Source organism: Tyto alba, unplaced genomic scaffold (genome assembly GCF_018691265.1).
Source record: "Tyto alba isolate M040663 unplaced genomic scaffold, T.alba_DEE_v4.0 Super-Scaffold_3, whole genome shotgun sequence".
NCBI lineage: Eukaryota > Metazoa > Chordata > Aves > Strigiformes > Tytonidae > Tyto > Tyto alba.
In genome coordinates this window covers 1,509,412-1,530,567 of record NW_024881304.1, presented here as the reverse complement: position 1 = coordinate 1,530,567, position 21,156 = coordinate 1,509,412, and the positions used below count along the sequence as shown (strand labels likewise).

The 21,156-nt window shown below is 44.9% G+C and overlaps 1 protein-coding gene across 1 annotated transcript; it reads left to right on the top strand.

Moving 5' to 3' along the window:
* The first annotated feature begins 494 nt into the window (after positions 1 to 494).
* LOC116959473 (high mobility group protein HMGI-C-like) lies at positions 495 to 17,657 on the top strand. Its single transcript, XM_032984132.2, has 6 exons — positions 495 to 748; positions 8,348 to 8,558; positions 9,132 to 9,218; positions 9,678 to 9,725; positions 14,194 to 14,284; positions 17,423 to 17,657. Exons 2-6 carry the CDS (start codon positions 8,454 to 8,456, stop codon positions 17,506 to 17,508), a joined length of 417 nt encoding a protein of 138 aa, XP_032840023.1. The 5' UTR covers positions 495 to 748; positions 8,348 to 8,453; the 3' UTR covers positions 17,509 to 17,657.
* Positions 17,658 to 21,156: the final 3,499 nt, after the last annotated feature.

Here is a 21,156-nt window from a genome sequence, read left to right as displayed (position 1 = left end):
TCTGGGGACTTTTGCCAGCTCTAATGGTTGTTCACATAATTAAAATAGAATACCTAACTTAGAGCCATGCAACATCTTCTTTCTAAATACGTTTATGCTCAGCTGAAGTCAGCTTCCCATTTTCATTTGTGGCTTATAGTAAATGCCCCGAGCGCATTTTGCACTCAGATTAATAACCACTTTGTCATCACAAGCCTTCCTGGGGCTACCCATCTGGGTTTTTTTGTTTTGGTTTGGTTTTCCTTTCATAAAACAGGGTCAGCATGATTCTTTCTAGCATTTGTAAAGAGGTAAGTCCATGAAATGATCTGTCCCCTTTATTCAGATGAGTCATTTCACATTTGGAAACTGGCCTTATTTTTAGTAAGCAGGGCAGTGGTACAAGCTGCCTGGCATAAGTGGTCTGGTTGGGGGGTTTTCTTCTTTTTGGTTGTTGCCAGTTTACTGTGATATTCCAGGCGGGTTGGAGTGAACTGGGTTTCACTTGCTGTCACTACTCAGGACTGCCATCAGAAGGAGATCGCTGGCAGTGCTCATGCTGCTTTCCATATCGCTAACTGGGAGCGCAATAAATAACGTTCGGCTCATTGTAAGGCTCTTGAAATGAGTGTGTGCAGAGACTTCGCTTAGCCGCTTCTCTCCAGTGCAGAAGGGGTGTCAGCTGCTGGATACCTCTGTCTTTCTCTCCTGCCTTCAGTGCTAGGTCTGCTGGGGTCGGGTCAAGTGGCGCTGCCCAACTTCTCAACAGGTAATCTTGTTCCTTTCTTACCGCATTAGCAAGCCTGCATTTGAAATGCGTAGGCAGAGCTCATCTGCAAGATGCTGAGGTTTATTAAGGCACAGGGATTAATAAATTGCATCTCGGTAATGGAGTAGGTTAAGGCACAAAACTTGCTGCCTTGTATGTCCCCATGCCAGGTGCCAAAACGCCTCTCCTCACCAGGAAACACGGAGGGCCATTTCCTGGTTTTGCACAAGTGGACACTGTTTTGCAAATATCAGTACTTGGGTTGAACAAGATAGTGATTCTGAAGAGGAGCGAGGCTTGACGCTATCTGAAGTTAGAGATGACTGTGATTTTTTTTTTTATTTTGTTTTGGTGACCACAGATTTCACCTTATCCTTTTATTTCCCCGTAAATACTGTTGTTTTTTCTCCACTGATCTAACTCTGCAGTGCTTGGGGAGCTTGCTTTTTGGTGAAAGTGTCTGGACGGAGACTTTAAGAGAAGAAAGAGCCCTTTAGCAAACATTTGAGTCTTTGGGCAAATCCCTAAGGGAGAATTTTAACAGGCTCTTAATGTGTAATGCTAGGGAGTCTGCAATCTGCACAGAGGCATTAGTGTCACTGATCTGGCTTGATGCTTCTGGGAGAAGTGCTGCAAAGGTGTCTAAGACCTCAGGCAGTGGCCTTGAGACTTGGGGTCCTGAGATTGGTACATGAGTTTCCTTGGATAGAGACAATGAGCGGGGCGCTGTATCCCCTACCTGCTCTGGTCTGGGAGCGGGTGCGAGGTGCTGTGCAGTTCAGCAGCACGCGGTAGCTCTGGAGAACCCTCACTCACACTCCAGTGCTGCTCTGTGCCAAGTTCCCAGGGCAGGGAACTCCAGTTTACAGCTTTGGGCCAAATTGGTCCCATGAGCCTTCAGCTGCCTGGGGGAAGAGGGTGACGGTGTGTTTTGCTGCTCAGCAGGATGTGGCTAATCCTGGGCTGTATTTTTTCAGTTGCAACAGCCTCTCCTTTGTACTCCTGAAGCAATGGCATGGGCGAGGCTGCTGGTGCGGTCTGCTAATAATGCCTTGCTCTATTCTCTTCTGCTGGGGGGGTTCTTTGTGTTACTCTACAAATAGGAATGGTTTAATCCTCAATCCTTCCACCCCAGATTGAGGGCAAGTGTTAATACTTCTAGTATTATTCCATAATCTTGTAGACAGAAAATGTGAAGCGCAGAAAGATTACATGATTTTCCCAAGATCAGTCAGGCAAAAATGCCGGATCTCTCTTTCTTTCTGGCCTTGATATCCGGCAGTGCTTTTCCACATCTTCCCTGGGATGGTTGACTGCCTCCTTGCTTTGCCTACTCTGGCCATAAGAAGCCTGTGGCCTTGGCAGGGCTTGGAAGCTGATGTCGCTAAGTAGGATTGAGGTTGAGCCCTCCACTGTGGCAACCTCCAGGGAAAGTCCTGTGTATGCAGAAACGAAGGACCTCGGTGCAGCCAGGACTCCACACATGGCCTGACCCATTCCACAGGCAAGTTCAAAGCCTCATTTTTCTGAGGAAGGAACAGGAATATTTTAGGCTAGCTACAGGAGAGCCATAGTGGTATTTCTGTGGTTAGTTGTGGTGTGGGTTGGGATGAGCAAGGTGCCTCTCAGAGTAGTAACTGGCTCAGGTATCTGAACAGAGAGAGAACTAAGTTGGCAGGCACTGCATCAAGCGTAGGTTCATGCGAGAGAGTGCTCATGCAGTGGATCGATGACGTGCTGAAGCTGGGTGCTCAGGATCTGGGAAATAGGAAACAGACTGTTCATGTACGCATCATTGCTTGAAACCTAGTAATCAGCCACCCTTTTCCCATGTAGCTGTGCATGTCTCTAATGTACAAAAACCTTCTGGCACTGTCTGTTTCCTACTATATAGGTCTTTAGCCCAGGAGCTCCTATCCTGGCTGGTAGCACCTGCCTACCTTGCTGGCTGTCTCAGAAGAACAGGCACAGACAGGATGGCTTCTTACTGCCTCACTCGGCTTCTTCCACTTCAGCAACCCCACCAGCATAGCTCAGCAATCAGGGAACTATGCACCATTTTGTGGATGGGGAACTGAAACACATGAAGGCACTTTCGTTAGGGTTACATAGAGAAATCTATAGCAAAGTCAGAAATGTAACTCTCTAGATAGAGCTACAGAAGTTCCCATTCAGGCCATGAGCTGGTCCCTGGCACTGATGTGAAGCATGGAAGCCCATAAAGTTCCTGTATTTTTTGTCCCCTGTAAGCTTAAACAGTTTCGGTCTTTTGAACTGGATATTTTATCAGTCAGGATATGCGAGAAGTGGTGGAATAACTTGCTGGTTGAATCCATTTGGAAGCTCATGATATTAATATTACACACAAACTGATTTTTTCCCACTAAACTGTTGCTCAGCCCATGCTTCTCAGATAAGTGAGAGGTTAAGTTAGTCAAGCTGTCCTCACTGAAAATAGTTTTGAGAGTAAGAATCTTTATTACATTCAGAAGTGTTCATCTCAGGTTGGGAAGGGTGTAAATGACAACCAGAATGATCAGGAGATATGATCACATCTCAAGAAACTGGAACAGACTGGCTTGTTCAGCCAGGCAAGATGGGGGAGATCAGAAAAATGGAGAGGGGAATGTTGCTGCTGAAGGATTCTGGTGATGGAAGAACAAATGACAATAAATTACTCATTTAAAACAAACAAACAAACAAACAAACAAACAAAACCAAACCAAGAAAAAAAAAAAAAAAAAACTAGGCAAGGAACTAGGAGACTTTTAAACATGAGACCAAAGAAGTCTTAGACTTAGTCACTCAAAGTAGTTACAAAATCACCTAGAGAGGTTATTTATGTTTTTGAGATGTGATTTATGAGACTGTGGCAGTTACCTGCTGTTGCCATAAGCTTGATTTAGTAGTCCATAAGTTCCTCACTGGACAGAAAAATCTGGCAGAAAAGGTGCATTTGCCAGAGTGTTACTACCACTGCTCTTTCCTAAGGGAGATATTCCAGCGCTTGACTATCCTGCTTTTCTGGTAGAACAGTCTATGGGGAACCGCAACAAGCTGTGGTATTTTTTGATCTGCAATGAGATCTGAAAAGACCTGAGCATTTGATTTCTCGGAAGGTGAAAGTTATTTCTCATAATACGAGTGCAGATCGTTATTGCTACAGTTATTGGAATGAAAGGTTTCTCTCTGCCTGGCCACCTTAGTTCTCTTCTTTAGATGTTTTGACTAACAAAGTCTTTTAATCTCCTCTGCTTGATACAAGGGCTTGGGCCAAATTCTTCCCTCCCTCTTTTACTAGAGGGACTGAAGAGTGACCGTGTTCACATTGGTGAAGTTACCCTGGGTTTACTTTGTCACATGTGACAACAGAACAATGGTGCTGTGCTACGAAGTGGGAGTTGTGCTTTGTGGATATTTTTTTCCTATTATTATAGAGACAGTGGCAGAGTTAAGGCTATAATGAAGGGTCTCTTATAATCACACTCCTATTATGCTTTGAAAAAGGCTTTGTGAGCGTTGTATTTTGTATGTGGGCACTGCAGCTAGACAATCATTTTCTGGCAGCATTTGCTGTGAATCATGCACACAGTTTGAGGTTTTAGTATGATGTCTCAAGCATCCCTGTATCATAATGTATTTCTCCCAAGGACATAGCCTAAAATTTAACCTCCCTGAGGAAACAAAGAGGAAGAGGTTCTGTCATTTAATTTACCTGCCCAAGTCAGCAGGCTCTTCCCCGAGGCTTCCTCTGTAGTCTGTGGAAAGGGAAAAGTCCCTCAAGAACACTATTCAACACCCTGTGTTAGACCGCAACGACATTGCACCTAGGAGAAGCTTTTCTTTCTTGAGAATTTCCTGAGAAGGGTAGAAAAATTGGCTTTGTACAACTTAGCACCTAAATCAGGTGCAAAGCATTAGACTGTGAGAATTCCCTGTCCTCTGCCAGGTGCCTGGGACATGGTGCTTTTGGGACATGAGGTACTTTGAGTTAGGTGATGTCTCTGCAACATAGAGTCCTGAATACTGCCAAAACCATGTATTCGCATGTCTGCATCATTTGCAAAGCTGTGTATGTGGCTGACATAAAGGTGATCTAAGGGCCACAAGCATTTGGATAGGTTTTTTAGCTCTTGTGCCTTTGTGGACAGTGTATAGGACTGGAATTCAGCCCTACTGGTTCCACTCCCAGCAGGGACTGCAGTGACCCTGGAAAGCATACTTGTTTTTTGTTATGTGGTGGGAGTCAATATTGGTTTGGGCTTTTATATATATAAATGGAAAGCTATTGTTCAGAAATTTGAAGTAGAATTGCAGTGGGTGCTTTTGCTTTGTATGCATCTTACATTGAGTCATATAAAGCTTACAAAAGCTCTAAGGACTGATGCTTGTATAGCTTTGCTTGTATTTTTTTCTTTTCACACCAGGCTTTGAGAAGCATGTGCCTTTGGCGGGTGGTGGGAAGTTAGAGAGAGATGTACAAAGACACTGCTATCTCCTGGTGGTCTCTGTGCGTTTATTTGCAGTCCCATCTGTAGAAAGCTTGCCAGATATATGAAAGACATTGTGGAGTGTACCAGTCTATCAAGATTTAGAAAACAATCATTGTGCAAGAACTGACTTTCTTTGCATCTGGGGAAAAAAAGAATTCTGTACACTGTGGTTGCTCCCACTTGAATAATGACAGGCAAAACTTGGATTTAATGAAGGTTTCAATTACAGTGAACTCATGAGAGAGGTTGTGTCAATAAGAGCAATGGCTTCAGTGTCTGTCATGAGTGCATACATTTTGTTAGAATATGGAGTGAAGGCTGGAAGTTTTCTTGCTGCATCTGCCAGTGACATTTTCAGATTCTGCATGTCTAGCCTGAGGTGACCAAGCAGACAGTGCAATCCAAGACTGAAAAATAAAATACAAATACTTAATTCTGCCCTCCTATCAGCACAGCCTCCCCCAGATATAACTACATCTGTTATTATCTTTGACAATACCTGCCATACCCCATCATTCATCCTGTTACGCTTCGGTATTACCATGGAAAAACAGGGAAAAACATGCACCTGTGATACTTTCCAAGGACATGTTTGTATTTCCTCCATAACTCTTTTCCACATGTTTGCACTAGGACCTGAATTCCATGAGGCACTGAACCAGTGCTTTCAAATCACAGTGAGCCATAGGTAGGAGCTGGGTTGTCAAAGCAGCCTTAATCTCTTCTCAGGAACGTGGCTTGGGCAGCACTTTCACACTTGTCTGTTCCCTTTCCACAGGCAGCTGAGGGGAGGCTCAGTCTCAGGAGGCTTCAAGCCACCTTTGCAGCACTCTGGGCTGATCCAGCAGCAGATGTGTGCAGCATGAGCCAGGGCTGGCTTAGACCTGCCTTTGGGAAGAGGCACTAAGGCCTCTCTGCTCCTAGGGCAGTCCAGGTTCCACGTACCACAGTGACTCCCTCCTGCCTCAGCCAGCTCCAAATGCCAGGACCAGCACAAGGCTGTTTGAGCCCCAGTTTTGACCAGTAAATGCAGACGCAGGAAATGGTAGTTGGACCAGAGGGCAGAATATTTGTTGTCATCTTCAGTTAAGGCCCTCTCATCTTTGGAACTTGAACATCTGATCAAACTACAAAGCCCTGCTAACAGTTTCTAAAAGCACAGCTCTTCTCTGAAAGAGACTGTAAATATGTTTCATGCTTGTCTCTCAGGGACTTGATGGCAACTGTGTGTGGCTTGCAAGTACAAAGAAACCTTTTTTTTCTAACTGTCTCCCCTCCAGATGCAGCCTGAACCCAAGAGACCTGAGCTATGGTTTTTCCATCGCCCTCTGAGTAGAGGTTTTGATAGAAAAGTTGAGTGTGCAGCAGCACCTGTGAGCTGGGTCCCAGCAGTGTGCACAAAAGGACATCCAGGGAGTTCACTAGGTAGGGTTGCTTGTGTGTGAACTGCAGCTGAACCCAGGTTCGGCCCTCCAGCATTATTTTGAAGAAAACAGTCACACTCTTCTACGTGGTGCAGCTGTGCTCTTACTTGCAATCCTGCCTTTATTGCCTCAAGTAGAGCCTGATGAAGGGACTTAAGGACTCAGCAGCACTCAAGGCTGATGGGACAAAGTGCTGTGTAAGCATGCTGTTGTTACCTTTCATTTAACAAGTGAGAAAGTAGAAACAAAACAGGTAGAGCGGAGAGCTGCAAAAAAAAACATTTCTCAGGTGGAGGTAGAAGAGCTTCTACAGGCAAGGCAGATTACACCTGCAGCATCTAGATGAGAAGGCAGCGATGGCTTTGCACAGAAGTGAAAATGCATTGTTCAGCTACGTACTCCTCCTTTCCTAAGCAAGCAGTGATAATGCTTTCCCAACCACACTATCCTCAGTTATTTATTTTATGGTAAGAATTACTGTGAAAAGAGGATTCAGCCAGCGCTGCTGGCCTCTGTCCAGCCAGGCCCCATCTCCTCAGCCCCTCTCATCTTCTTGAGCCCTCTTTCCTGCGCAAGAAGGAGGACCAAGGTCTGGGGAGGCTGCAAGTGCCTTTTTCAAGCAGATTGGCAAACTGGGAGCTGAACCCAGACCCTTGGCTAAGGTTTCCCCCACACGCAAGCAAGACCAATGACTCCCACCTCTCTTAATGTGCCTGGGAGTCAGGTGCCAGCTGAGCTTCTGGTCAAGGTCTCTTCCCTCCTTTTCCTGCTTCGGCATGTGAGGGTGTAAAGGCTCCCTGTCAGACTGCCACCTTCTCTGGCAGACAACGCCAGAGGAGAAACCTCAAGCAGAAGCAAGGAAAGTCATTGATTTCCTATGTAGCCCCAACAGCTCCTGATCTTGGTTATATCTTAGAGCAAACAAGTCAGACCAGGGCTCATTCCAACCACAGCTGGCACTAAGTAGAGCTTAGGGACAGGGAGGAGGCTGACTCAGAAGCCTGCTGATACAACACTTGCAGTAGACAAACCAGTGCTCAGGATCCAAGCAAAACCCAGATCTGGGTGACTTCTGTCCTGTAGGAAACTGAGCCTTGTGCAGGACCAGAGGCTGAGCACTCTGAAATAGGATCAGGCCATCTCTCCAGACAGTGCCTGTTAGTCAGTGATTAGGAACAAACTCTTGAGGGGCAGCTCCAGAGCCACATTCACCCCTTAAAGAGTTTGTACCCTGATACTTGCTCTCTCAAGCATCCTGATATAAAGCTTCCTTTGCCACATCTCAGGATTAGCTTTGGTATCTGATGATATAGGAGCTCCAGATGAAGCTTTACCCTTGAATGGACGTTTATAACTCACCACCACCACTTTGTCTCCTTTTCTCCTTGGGCACAAGGAGCCTACAAAGAGGGGAGTTGAGAGCTGAAGGCAATGTCTTTGTCAGTTTGGATGAAACTGGCCAACAGAGGGGGAAAGGTAGATGCAGGTACAACGTGCTCTGGTACCTGGAGCAGTCAGCTCCTTTGGCCAAAAGCCTCAGAAAGCTGAGGAGTGGGCCTTGGGAGAGAATGGTTCAATAATGTTTATAAAACACGGTTATGCTTCTAAATGTCTGATGCATCCCGGACTCTTCCAGCTGATAATAGCAAGCTGTCATGCCTGATTCTCTCTCACCACTTCAGCCTTGCAGGTAGAGGAGAATCGTAACAAGATAGGGAAAGAAAGAGGAGACAAGTTTTCTTTCCCAGTCCATGGAAAAATAACCTGTTGGATTATCATCTGGAAACTATGGAAAGTGTCAACGTGAGCAACGAGAGGCCAGTGAGTCCTGGCTCATCTACACTGATCGAGGGCCTGAAGAGAAAGAGGGGAAGACCAAAAAAGCAGCCACAGGTGAGGGCACGTCATCCCAAGAAGCTACCTGAGGATGCTATGGCATTAGCCTGATAGGATGTGCAGGCAGCCCTGGGATGTGGCTCGCTAACAAAGAGCAAGGGAGGCTGAGGTTTTCTGTGGTAAATATTACTGCTTTCCAGGAAAGCAGCAGTATGTGCACCCTGGGGCATCTCAGCCACTGGCTTCAAAGATGCCTCTCCTGTGGCAGGCCATGACTGTTCAGGACAGGAAATGGCTACCCAGATCTGTTCCAGTCTGAAGACTTTCAGGTGTCATCAGTCTGTTTCTGCACTAGTACTTAGAGCGGATAAGGCCAAGGCCTTTTCTCTCTGCACTCCAGGCAGTATGGTCAGAGTCCTGGGAATGTATTCGTTTCCCCAGGCCAAAAGACAAAGGGGTAGGTTGCTGGCCATTTTCTGATGTACTTCACAGATGGAGAAGCAGAGAAACAGGTATTTAGTGGTCTGGGTGCTATTATTGGTGTAAGACAGTCTAAGACACATTAGAATGAGAAGCTATAAGTTGTTCCCAGGATCATCCTGCTTAAAAGATTTTCCGCTTGTATCCCAGGAGAAGGCTGTGGGACCATTGCCAGTGAAGAAACCACGAGGAAGGCCAAAAGGAAGCAAGAAAGTGACTACTGTATCTGGAGAAATTGTAAGAGTAAATGGCTTATATTCTTTTATGGGAGAGAGAGAAGCTGGCTGTGCCTGCTTGAAGCATTGCTAGAGGGACAAGCAGGGAGGTTTCTCTTAGCTTAAAGGTTAACAGTGAAAGTTGCCCCTAATTCAGCTCAGCTTTAATTGGTACTGCTGGACAAACCAGTTATTGTGGGTTTAGTCCTAACTTGCCTCCCAGCCTTCCTGTGTTGCCACTGCCTGTTCAGCAGCTTCCTTTTAGTGTTTCTCTTCCACCATTGCCAAATAATCACAACCAGCATAGTCTGGCAGGTGTTTCCTCCTCAACTGTCTTCTATCCCCAGCTTTTGCCTTTTCTGCTACTTGTCTCACAAGAACTTTATACCGAAATCATATTGGCCAGGTTCAGTGTATTAGTCACAGTGCCCAGCAAATATGAGAGCTGAAAATATTTTTTTTCCCTTTATTTTCAATAAAGGTAGAACCTTCTGCTGGTAAAAGGCCGAGAGGGAGGCCCCGCAAGTGGGTGAGTACAGTGTGTAGTCCTTTTCCTCTTCTCCAGTCACTGATCCTGGAGGATTTTCAGTTGCGTGTGTTCTTCTCAGGCTCTCTATCTGCGGCGACATTCTTTCAGCCTAGGTGGTCTGGAAATCTAACGTTACAGAAGCTGCCTGCCTTTCCAGTCACCCCTAAGATTCAGCTCCTGAAGAACTGTGAGAGCCTGGGGGAGCTGCTGTACTTAATTCAAGACATATTAGTCTTCCACAGTACTGTCCCAGGCTTGGAATATCAGACCAGAGATTCTATCCTTTCTCAGGCAGAGACGTTGTCTTCCCAGGAGTCTTGAAAGACTGAAGTGATTGCTTAGCATGTCAGTTTGTCTCAAAAGAGGAAACTTAAAATAAGCAAAAAGAGAAATTTGGTGATGACAAAAATTTGAATCCTGCCAGCAGGAGGCTCTTGTATGCAGCAAACAAAGGATTAGTAAGAATCAGTAGATGAGGAAAGAACATTTCAGGTGTGGAAGAAAAAGATGAAAGCTTTTTATGCAGTCCTGTGAAAAATAAATGGCATCATTAGAAGTGATTTAAAAACCCCACAACAACCACAAACCATTATTTGGTGTGTATCTGTTATCACAAAAAAATTCTAGACCAGACTCAAGCTGTGCACTTCCTGTAGGAATCCATAGGTTTGTTCTATGGCTGCGGTGCCACAGGAGTGCTTAGAGTGGAAAGAGATACTGGCTGGCTCAACAGAAACAGAGGAATAGAGCAGTCCGTGAGGGCTACGCAGGAGGCATGGAAGGAAATTTTTACCAGGGGGGAAGAGCCATGATGTGGGAGAGATTAGGAGACTTTTCTGACATGACAGTGACCTTGGCGTGCAAATAAGGTTTGGACAGTGGTGGAGAGAAACTGTCTGCAAACCCAGCACAGAACTGAATCTCTCAAACAAGAGATCTACTCCATAAATCTGTTCAATTGCTGTTTCTTCTTTGAAATCCACATAAGAAGGTCACAGTCTAGTTCAGCACATAGCTTTTGCCAAAAGCCCATTGCTTTTTCTAAGCCCATTTATATTATGCTATTTAAATACACTGTGTAAGGAAATCTGGTATGTTACCAGTGATTAAAGCAACCAGCTCTGTAAATTGGGATCCTCAAGCTCTATGGAAAAGCATTGGAGGTAGAAATGGCTGTGTCCTAGGGACCAAAACATCTTACCCAGTGAGTTCTGCTGGTGTCATTCGTGCACTGACAAATCTCAAAGAGAAGCAGGAGGACCTAGAAGGACATGAATAAAAGACAGTGTTCTCCCTTTCAGTAGTGGTAGAATGCAATGGCCAGGTTGTTGTGAAGAGCCCAAAGTGCATTTGGGGGAAAAAGAAACATCTCTGGGCTGCAAAGTAGAAAAATAATAATTAAAAAAAAAAAAAAAAGATTACTTTTTTTGGAGGTTGTCTTTGTTTGTTAGAGAGAAGAAGAAATGAGGTGAGGGGAAAAAATACAAAACCTCAGCAAATTAGGAGAGAAGATAGTCTTTTATGAATTAGATGCAATCAAGCAAGAAAAATGACTTGAACATGTATAGTTCAGAGAGATGTATGCTAGAGCCATATGCACTGGAGACATATCAGAAAGGGATAAGGAGGCACAGCCACTCCTAGGTCTTGATTTCCTTTCAAGGAAAGAGTGGATCAGAACAAGCTCAAATTCTGTGGGGAACGTTATTTTTCCTGCCCAAAGACTCTGTAAGCAGGGATACATAGATTGTTCCCTGGACCAGATGAAGAACAGTCCTGTATAAGCAGCATCCAGGACAAAAGGGACTGTGAGAAAGGAGGCATTGTTATCTGCTGATAGAAAACAGAGCTGAATGTTGCTGAGCTGGGCTGAAAATGCCAGGGTAATACAGGTAAATGTGAGACACAGCATCAGCCTGAAGTAGGGCTGGGGACAGGGAGGGACCAGTACAGCCAGAAGACATACCTCTGACTCCCCAGGTGACATGGATCAGAGATAACTTCATAAAAATAAAGTGAGAGATAGTATAGATGTTCCCCGAAGGATCGTGATTGCAGGGTTCTCCGTACTCTTCAGATGTGGTTGAAACTGTTTGAACTCTGATAATTTACAGATTGCTTTGCAACAGAATTTCAGATAGACCCTGAAGGCAAACAGATGGAAGTTTTGGGAAGCTCAGAAGCTGACCCTTAGAAGTTACTCTGAAGTTGCAGCCCAGCTAGAAAGCAATAGCTAAGAGAGGAGTATTTGTGCTAAAAAGAAGCACTGGTGAGAATAGAGCAGCATCCCATGGCATACTCTCACCGGGGGAAAGCAGGGCTGGGGACTGGCATCCAGATGGTTGCATGAGGGCTGCGTCTGCAGGGTGGGACAGCCCTTCCTTGGGAGCAGTGAAAGGCAGCAGCGCTTTGCAGGTAGCGTTGAAGCATACTGGATATTGCTGAATTTGAGATGGTGTAAGAGGGATATTCATCAGCAGGTGCAATCTGACCTGGCCGAGCGCAAGGGGAGGCAGAGATTGAAAAGAGGGGGAAGGAGGCCTCAGCTACTACCTTGTCTTGGACAGTGGCACAAACAGACACGTCCTGTATGTGTAGCCATAAACCACCGTGGGTAAATGCAAATGCAGAGGCCAAAGGACTCCAGGGGACCTGGCAGGCAGTTTCTGGCATTGGTTAAGAGTTCTTCATCTAATCTGAAATAACCCTCAGGATGCTACGGTGCCTTTCTGCTTCCTGCCTAGGAAGGGAAAGAGCAGGCAATGGAATTATGTGGGAGGAATAGATTCGGTCCCGTAATGCAGTCAGAACTGGGGCAGAAAAGCCTTGGCTGTGAAACTCTGTTATTGCAGGGTTCAGGAAAGCCAGAAAATATGTGAAGTACAGACTATACAGAGCTGAGGAGCCTATGGAGGACAAATCCAAGGGAGGGTTTCAGAGCAAGGGACAGTTTATAAAACACCTGCTAGTAGGGGTGTCTTGTGGTTAAACTGACAGTAATAGCAATAGAGGAGGTGGCTTCAGCCCTGCTTTGTGACTATTCTGTGTGCCTGACACTGCCACAGAGAGAACCGTCCCCCTTCCCCCCCGGTCAGTGGAAAAGGAAATGGGGGCAGCCAGGCAGCTTTGAGAACATGCTCCCCAACATCTTGTGGAGCACAAACACCCATGTGTGTGTTGTTCAAAAGCTAATGTCTGAAATAAAGCTAGCTGGAATAGTTTTCCTGTCCTATGTTCTCTTTTTTTTGTTGGTAGAAGTGCAATTTCAAAAATATTTTTCCATGGAAATTCCTATTTTTTTCTGTAATGATAATACAGTTAAAACACTTCCTTATAAATTCAGTTGGCACTTTATTCTCCCTTGGCACCTTTATGCCACACGGAAGAAGCAAGACAACAGTTCGGAGCATTCTGATAGCTCCCAGGATCTACTAATAGTGGTATTGAATGTTTGCTATCCCTCAGCTGTGTGTGTACCTGCACTTTTTATTTTCTTAGAATCATAGAATAACTTAGGTTGCATGGGCCCACTAGAGATCATTTAGTTCAAACCACTGCTCAGAGCAGGTCTAATTGGATCAGGATGCTCAGGGATTTGCCCAGTCTATAAACATCTATAGCATACTAGAAATAATTTATAGCCATCTCTCATCTATAATAGCCTGCAAATGAGGTCAGAAAAGACACTTGCAGCCATTCTGTTCTGTAACAGATTGTAGTAGCTGCAGTTCTAGGGTTAGGCTTGGGATTTTGTGGTTTAACTGAGTTGCGTGCCAGAGCTGTAAGTTAGGGTGTTCGTTACTATAAACAATAAGCTGCATGGTAATTTGTGAAAAAATCGTTGCTACATACCGATTTATGGAAGTTAACGCTTTTTGCAGACTGGCTCCTTTTCCTTTTTTTCTTTTTAATGTTTCAAAATGTGTCATTCTAACTTTGGTTAGTGAAGCATTCTGCTGTTTCAGTTCAAAATTAATTTGTCTAACAGCTGAGGAGTTTTCTGGGGGGCAAAATCAAAGCAGAAGGAAAAGAACAGTGATTTGTTTATTAATTTTCAGTGGACAAAATATTTAGTTGTTCAGGACAGGAAAATATCCTGAAATACAGAAAGTGTTCTCAAGGATGAAAAAATTTCTCCACAGCTGCATAATGGGGAGATTTTTTCAAAGTGTGGGGCCATGTGTCTCGTAACAGTGGTAATAAGGTGCCTTATTATGGTTTCTGACAGCCATTCCGAGATGCCTGGGAATGTGTGAGGACACTACATGCACTAGCACATGCTCTTGGGTATGGTTGGACATAAGAACTGGTGGCAAATGGGCATGCTTTCAGGGCTGCACAGTCTTATTTAAGGAACACTGATCAAAGGCTTTTTGTTTTCCACCTACTTCGTGTATTTGCAATTCTGTCTCTTGATACCTAATTTTACATGGGGGGTTTTGTTTGTTTTTGGTGTTTTCCTTTGTAGCCTCAACCAGCGGTCCAAGAAGGAGTGTCTCAGGGAGGAAATCCTCAGGCAAGCACTGACTTGAACTTGAGCTTGGCGCCAGCCACACAAGGTTTGAAATTAGATAATCATAATTACACAAGACTAAACTGTGTAGCCATGCTCCTGGCAAACCATGCATGTACCCCCAAAGCTCTAGCACTGGCTGCAATCATTCTGGTAAATCCTACAGCCAGAGGTGAATTTGGAAGGCTTCCAGGCACATTACTGCAGGAGGGGTAGCACATTCCTTTCATCTGATTCAGTTGTGACTACTTCAGTGGAAGCGGAGGCAGAAAAGAGGGATGTCAGGAGACCCTATATCTTTGTATTTCTGAGAAGTCATGTATCTGAGATTCTGGTCGCTCTTACAGGTGTGGGTCAGTGAAACTGTCTGGCTGTGTTATGTAGAAAGCAAAAATAGTCTGTCATGTATGTCTTGCCTTACTTGGGGGAAAAAAAAAAAATAATAGTCCCTTGATGTTTGGGACATCCTAATATTCTGGATTAACTCCAGCATGCCTCCATGGTAGCCTTGCTCTCTCCTTCCTGGCTTGTACCCTGAGGCAGTGCTCTCTGTGAGCGGCTGGCATGCTAGCAGAGATGCTAGTGCATCAGCAGCACAGAGAATGACGGCACTGGCAAGTTTCTCTATAGGTCTGCAGAGTTATCTAAGCTTCTGTGAGATAAGATGCCAGATAACTGCTATCAGTGTCATAGGAATTTACAGATGCACCACCCAGAGCCCCGAACTCACTACAGCCCTGGGAAAGTACAGATCCAAGTCCAGCCTATGCTTTCAAGGCCATTTCTGAGGTAGATGCCAGGAAAACTTGCGTGCAGATAAGTCCTACCTTCCGTGCGCATCATAGAAAGCTATTCATTAAATAATTTCCCGCGAGTGAGAGGGGGAAGGGGCCAGCAACCCAGGAGAGGCAGATGTTGCTTTGTTTTGCCATGTGGTCAGCACAGCTGCTCCCTCATCCCGCTGCCGTTAGCGCTGTTGAGCGTGGCGTGCGAAGCAAGCTAACTGACGCTGGGCAGCCAAACCCAACCTCGGGTTCTTAGAAGGTCCCTGGAAATGCCACATGATAAAATGCCGGAGTAGTTAACCTCAGTTGCTCGATTCAGTTTCCTCTCAGGCTCCTGCTCCCGTATCACTTCCTGCCACCGAGTTGTGCGATGACATCAGCAGAGCCGCAGGCTCACGGATGATGAGCTCACCTCCGGCCCAGTCGCTGCCTTTTTGTAGGACTCTTAAGTATCGCCCAAAACCGCAGCCGGTGTGGGTACTTTCTTCTTCCTTTCAGTTTGAGTGGGACCGAGGGCAGTGACATGAGGAATATGTTTCCCTCCTGTCGCAATGAGGTAGAACCAGATGTGAGAGGATAAGCGGATGCTGCGGTCAGCGGGAGGCGGCGGTGCAGCGCAGGGTGCTGCAGCGCAAACCGCTCTGTGTCCGCACCCTTAGCACCCGGGATGGAGAGGGGAGTCTTACTGCTGGGGAAGGTGTGTGCTTCTGTAAGAAAAAAAACTAGCCAGCTGAAGGTCAGCGGGGATAAGCATGTTCGGTATGAAACCTGGCAGTCCTCTGGAAAATTTTGTAACAGTTGTTACTCGCTCAGGAGCTTGAGATGGAGTGGTAATCCTGCCTTAGAAACTTCTGACTAAAAAGGGAAAGAGGAGACTTAATGGAAACTATAGATCCTGTGGCTTGTTTGCAAGTGAGATAGCGCTGTAGCAGCTTTCAGACAGGTAGTTTCTGGATGAACCCATTCTATGGGTCTGGGTTTAATTTAGATATTATGTGCCTGCAAGCTTTTGTGCTACTCGTGCAGGAGGCTACTGCTCTGACATTTGTTAGCAGGAGTCTACAATCACATAATAATCTTCTGCTATAGGCACAGCCAGAGATTTTGGTCATTGTGTGTTCGCTAGTTTGCTTTTTCCTTTCAGGTGAGGATTTTGGAGCTGTGTGCTAGTGGGAGGGCATGGGAGGATACGTGTGCTTGCTCATCCTGCAGGTTGTACACTGTACAGCTCTGAGTGGGAAAGAGATCTGCCCTGGGATTCATGTCTGCAACATTTGCTGAACTAAACAATGACTGACCCCCTGCTTTTCAGCCAGTCTGTCATGGGGAGAATCAAGAAATAGGAAGAGCCAAACTAGAAATTTGCAAAACTTGCAAGCCTGCCATGGGGCAGAGAGCTGCTTTAAAGCTAGTGGATGTTTTTCCATGGCCTTTGTAGCAGGGGATCTAGCTCTGGTTTTCCCAAGGCACTGGTTATGGGTGACTCTAGGTTATCTGGGAGCAGGCAAGGGTTTGTTAATAGTTCAGGCCTTACTGTGTTGCGACGTGCAGATGCCGCCAACCACAAGTCAATTGTTAAACTTTTCTGGGGCCAAGAAGCATTTGTCTTTTCTTCCATGAGTACCACTACTGAATGACTGATGAAGCTGATTTCAAAGCCTCCTAAGCCACAAAATCAGCCTTGGTTTGTTTCAGTAACCTTGCTTGGCTAAGGGAATATAGGTGTGGGAAGGAAAGTGTTCACTTTATGGCAAAATTTCCAATACTCAGTCCAAAGCCAGAAGCAACCTTGGGATCTTGCTCCTTTTTGTCTGTCTTTCCTTCCTTGTGTTCTTCTCAGTACATTGGGAGATAAAGCAGCTGCAAATTCCTTGGTCTCACTTTGTTCCCTCTGCTGCCCTCAGCTTTCCTGAAACCAAGGGGTTAGCCACAGGTCAGAGCAAGCCTGTGTAGCCAGAAACATTCGCCTCTCTGAGACAATTTTCAGACCTTCTGTGCCTCTACTTTCCTGATGTTTATGACATTGGGTAAGGCACTTCTGGTACTTTGTGTCTCATGAGGATGCAGGGTGGCAGTTGGAAATACATCTAACTGCTCACAGCAGAGGTTGGTCATGTGGGCTTGCACAGCAGAAGGCAGGAAATTTCACACAGACTATAACTTCTGGGCTCTCAGTAGCCTCATGCCGAGGCCTGCTGCCAGGGAAGGCATTAGTGACAGGCTTTAGCCTGGAGCTGGTACAAGAGCAATGGGAATGTTGCTGTGAAGACCTTTGGTCGTTTGGGAATGGATCCTTGCCACCTTTTAACCTTGCACTGACTCTGTAACGGGGCATTTGGGCAGCTAGGCTCCTGGACCCAGAGCTCTAACCCTCTCTCTCCCATGATCTTTCCCTTTAGGCATCACTGGAAAAGATGGTTCCAGGCCTGGCAAAACTACTGGTCTTAGGAGATCTCTGAGTAACATCCCTGCCACTGCTCAGTAGTATGCCACCTGTTCATGTCTTGCTGAAGCCAGAGGACTGGAAAGCAAACAGGAATTTTAATGTCATATTTCAGATTCTTCCTTTGTGATCATTTTGGCCAAGCTTTCTCTCCTGTTGTCTGCTGGCTTACCCCAAACATCCAAACAGTGGAAGAAATGGCAAATGCCTTGTTGGAGAGATGCCTTTCACAGTTCATAGTATATCTTTTGTGAGGATATTAATCTTAAAAATACTTGGATAACATGGTGCCTTGCCCTGCCACAGACAGCCATAGTTCAATGGAAAGATAATGTTGACTCAGTAATGCAGATACAGTAAAGGAAACCTATTTACACAGCTAATTGATGAACTTACCTATCACGCCACCTCTGGCAGATTGATGGAGCAGTCCCAAGAGTTATGTTTTGCTCAGTTGCCCATAGGGACTGCATCTGAAAGACAGTCTTTGAGTCCTTTCTTTACCGTATCAGAAAGAGAAACCTTCATGGCATTTTTAGCTTACCTAATGCTGTTGCTCCAATGCTTGGATGCTTTAGAGGAAAGTTTGCACCCTGATGTATTGGGGACTGATTCTGAAACTTTTATCCTAGCATTATCAGCTCAGGGCCATCTCCTATAACTAGCTTTTGGCCTGGTTGTGCTCACCTTGAATTTGGTAGCAACTCTGAGTACACCATGTTTACAAGCTTAGTCACAGCCACTGGATTTCATCACTTCAAAGGAGCGTCTATAAAGAACCAGTTACACCAAAGTTGCTTCCTTGCAGAGCCTCAGGATTCAATTTAAATTAATTATATCTTCAGTCCATAATGTGCGCATGTGGGGTCCTCTAGTGTTGTAGCTATGCAAATAAAAGCTTGCTCATACAGTTTAGTTTTGGGAGACAGCAGTAGGCAGTTGGTCTGAGATTGTTGCTGGCTGTTCTCAGTCTCACATCGTATGCAGATTTGTGCTTTCTGTGTCAGAGCTGATCTTGCTAAATTCTGAGGAATTGAGGGTATTTCTAATATCCAGTTATAAACAGTGAAATCCCAGTGGTATTTTCCATCTCATGGATGCTCTGCCTGTTATTAAAGGGACAAAGTGGGTATTTCAGTTATTTTTGACAAGATGTGAAATTGGCTAGCTTTACAGCATTAAATATTTAAACAGATCATAATTGGCTTTGAATTTATGGCAGTGCATAGCAGAAACCCATGAAATAGCAGTATATATTGAACTTATTTGTTATCCTTTCATCAGAGGTCTGTTTCCTTAGCAGGTATTTATTTAACACAAGAAAACGTATGCTGAATTAAGTGGAAGAGCTGACTGGAGAGCGATAATAGGAAAAAAAATTCCATCTAGGTCATTTTGTCCAGTCTGCCCAGTTTCGTAGTGATCAGAGTCCTGATCCTGTTAGTTCTGTGTGTTGTCTGGTTTGCCCTAACAGTAGTTTCTTGTGTATGGAGTTTGGTAGTCTCGGCAGAAAAGTGCACCACAGATAACCTTTGTGCCTCCTCTACCACGTAGCAGAGAAATCAAGGATTAAATGGATTAGATCACAGGGACTGACCTAAATCTTATGCTGTAGGATGAGGCGTGCTGACAGGTATGGGAAGACTTTGACCTCCTTCTGTTCAGTGGATAAATCCAGGTGGGACATCATGCATGCAGATCTGTAACTGCTGATGGTTACAATGAGAAGATCCAACTGGTGTTCCTCTGAATTTAAGTTAGGGAGCTGCTCTTCTCCAGTGGACACACAGGTTCAGCTCCAGTTCATGTCTACATTCAAAGGCCACTCCAGGGGCAGACCAGCATATTTTACCAACTTCTTTACTGGATTTTCAGGTGAATTGGCACCTCTAGTATGTACTTCCTGTTTAATAAACCCCTATTACCTGAGAGTAATTGCTGTTACCATGTGAGACTGGAACTTCAGCTTCTCCTAAATGGATTAGGGATTGCATCTGTAAGACACTCAAGCTTTTCTTATGACATCAGTCAGACCTTTCTCAGCTGGTGGTATGGAGTAGGGATGGAAACTGTCTCAGCTAGATAGTAAATCCATTTGCTTTAGGTCAGCAGTATTCCTCTGGGGCATGCATACAAAGTACTCCTCTTTAAAAAAAAAAAATGCTAGTCTGAAAAGTTCTAGTCTAAAAAAAGTTCTAGTCTAAAAAAAGATTCTAGTCTGCTACCTCTTAATACTCTATTGTGAAGCCACAGTAGAAAACATATCTCCATGAAAATCTAAGTTCTCAAGGAGAACAAGCAGAATTCCACACTGTTAGGAACTATTCTGTGTGTAGTCAAAATCCCATTCCATAGCTTCAGCTTCCATGTTTAGGCAGAGACTTGGAATGAAGGTCAGTGCCTATTAAAGATGGGCAGAATTCCAGACATCTTCAGAGATCTAGGACCTCATACTGGATTACTTGGATTTCCTTTTTTGAAATGATAAATGCTTTTTATTTCTCATATAGCTAGTTATCTTTCCTTGTAGCCAGATCCTACCTCTAAGAAAATGCATTTCCAGTGTTTTTAAGCTCAGTTTTGGCCTGACTTACGAAAAGTAAGAGGTCATTACAGTCGGATCAAAACACAGGAGAGGAAGGAAGTTTGTTATCTAGCAAAGTTTGGAAGAATCTCATAAATGGTTTTGGTGAAGGCATAAAGAGTGTTCGCAACTTGCAAATTAGCCTTGAAGTTTGTTTTTAATAAAGGTATAAAATGTAGCACCTCAGACTTCTGCTTTGCCTCCTCCATGTGCAACAACCTCAGCACACATGCATATCACCAGACCGGGTGAGTTTCTCTTAATCTGAATTGGAGTTTTGGGGATTATAAAATAAGAGTTGGTCATTCAGGAGCACCCACAGATCTATGTGACAATAAGGAATGAGTGTGAGGAATCTCACATGGAGGAAAACACAGGCCTTTAAGCCCAAATGTTGGTACCTAATTCCATTCTCTTGTATATCTTAAGGGTACATCATTGGCTTAATTGGAACACAAGCCAATTCTGCTTCATGTGTACATCCAGAAGTCTCCACAGCTGGGTGTTTATGCCCCACACTGTTCTGTGTGCCATACAACTATTTAGCTTTCCGTACAGTTAATTCTGTTCCAGTGCATAGCCCCTTCAGTTAGTCGGACAGCTTTCCTAACTAGTCCCAAGTTTGGGGTCTGTGGGCCAGAAGATGAGGCAGAAAGCAAATCTGAAATACACCAATATCACCATGGAGCTACTGATGCTGCTGCCAACATTCACCCCAGTGCGGGCAGGCTATCGTGAACAGGTGAACTGATGAGCTCCTACTTCATCCAGGAATTCAGCTGGTTAAAAGATACGGCAAACAGACAAGTTGGAACTTGTCATTCTGCACTCTGGATGCCTAGGACCTGCTAGGCTGGAAGCTCCTGCCTTCCCAACTCCTTCAGCAAGCACCAAGACTTCCTGAAGAGCTCTGAGTTTACGTGCTGTGGAGCACTAAACCTTGACCCCCACAGAGTTTTCCAAGTTTTTCACACTTCAGTCTTTGAAAGAATAGGGGAACTCACTGCAAACAAATTACCAACAGGTACTGCAGATACACTCCAGCAGTTTTCTGTGGAAAATGCAAATGATGAGGGGGGAAAAAAAAAAAAGACAATCATACTAGG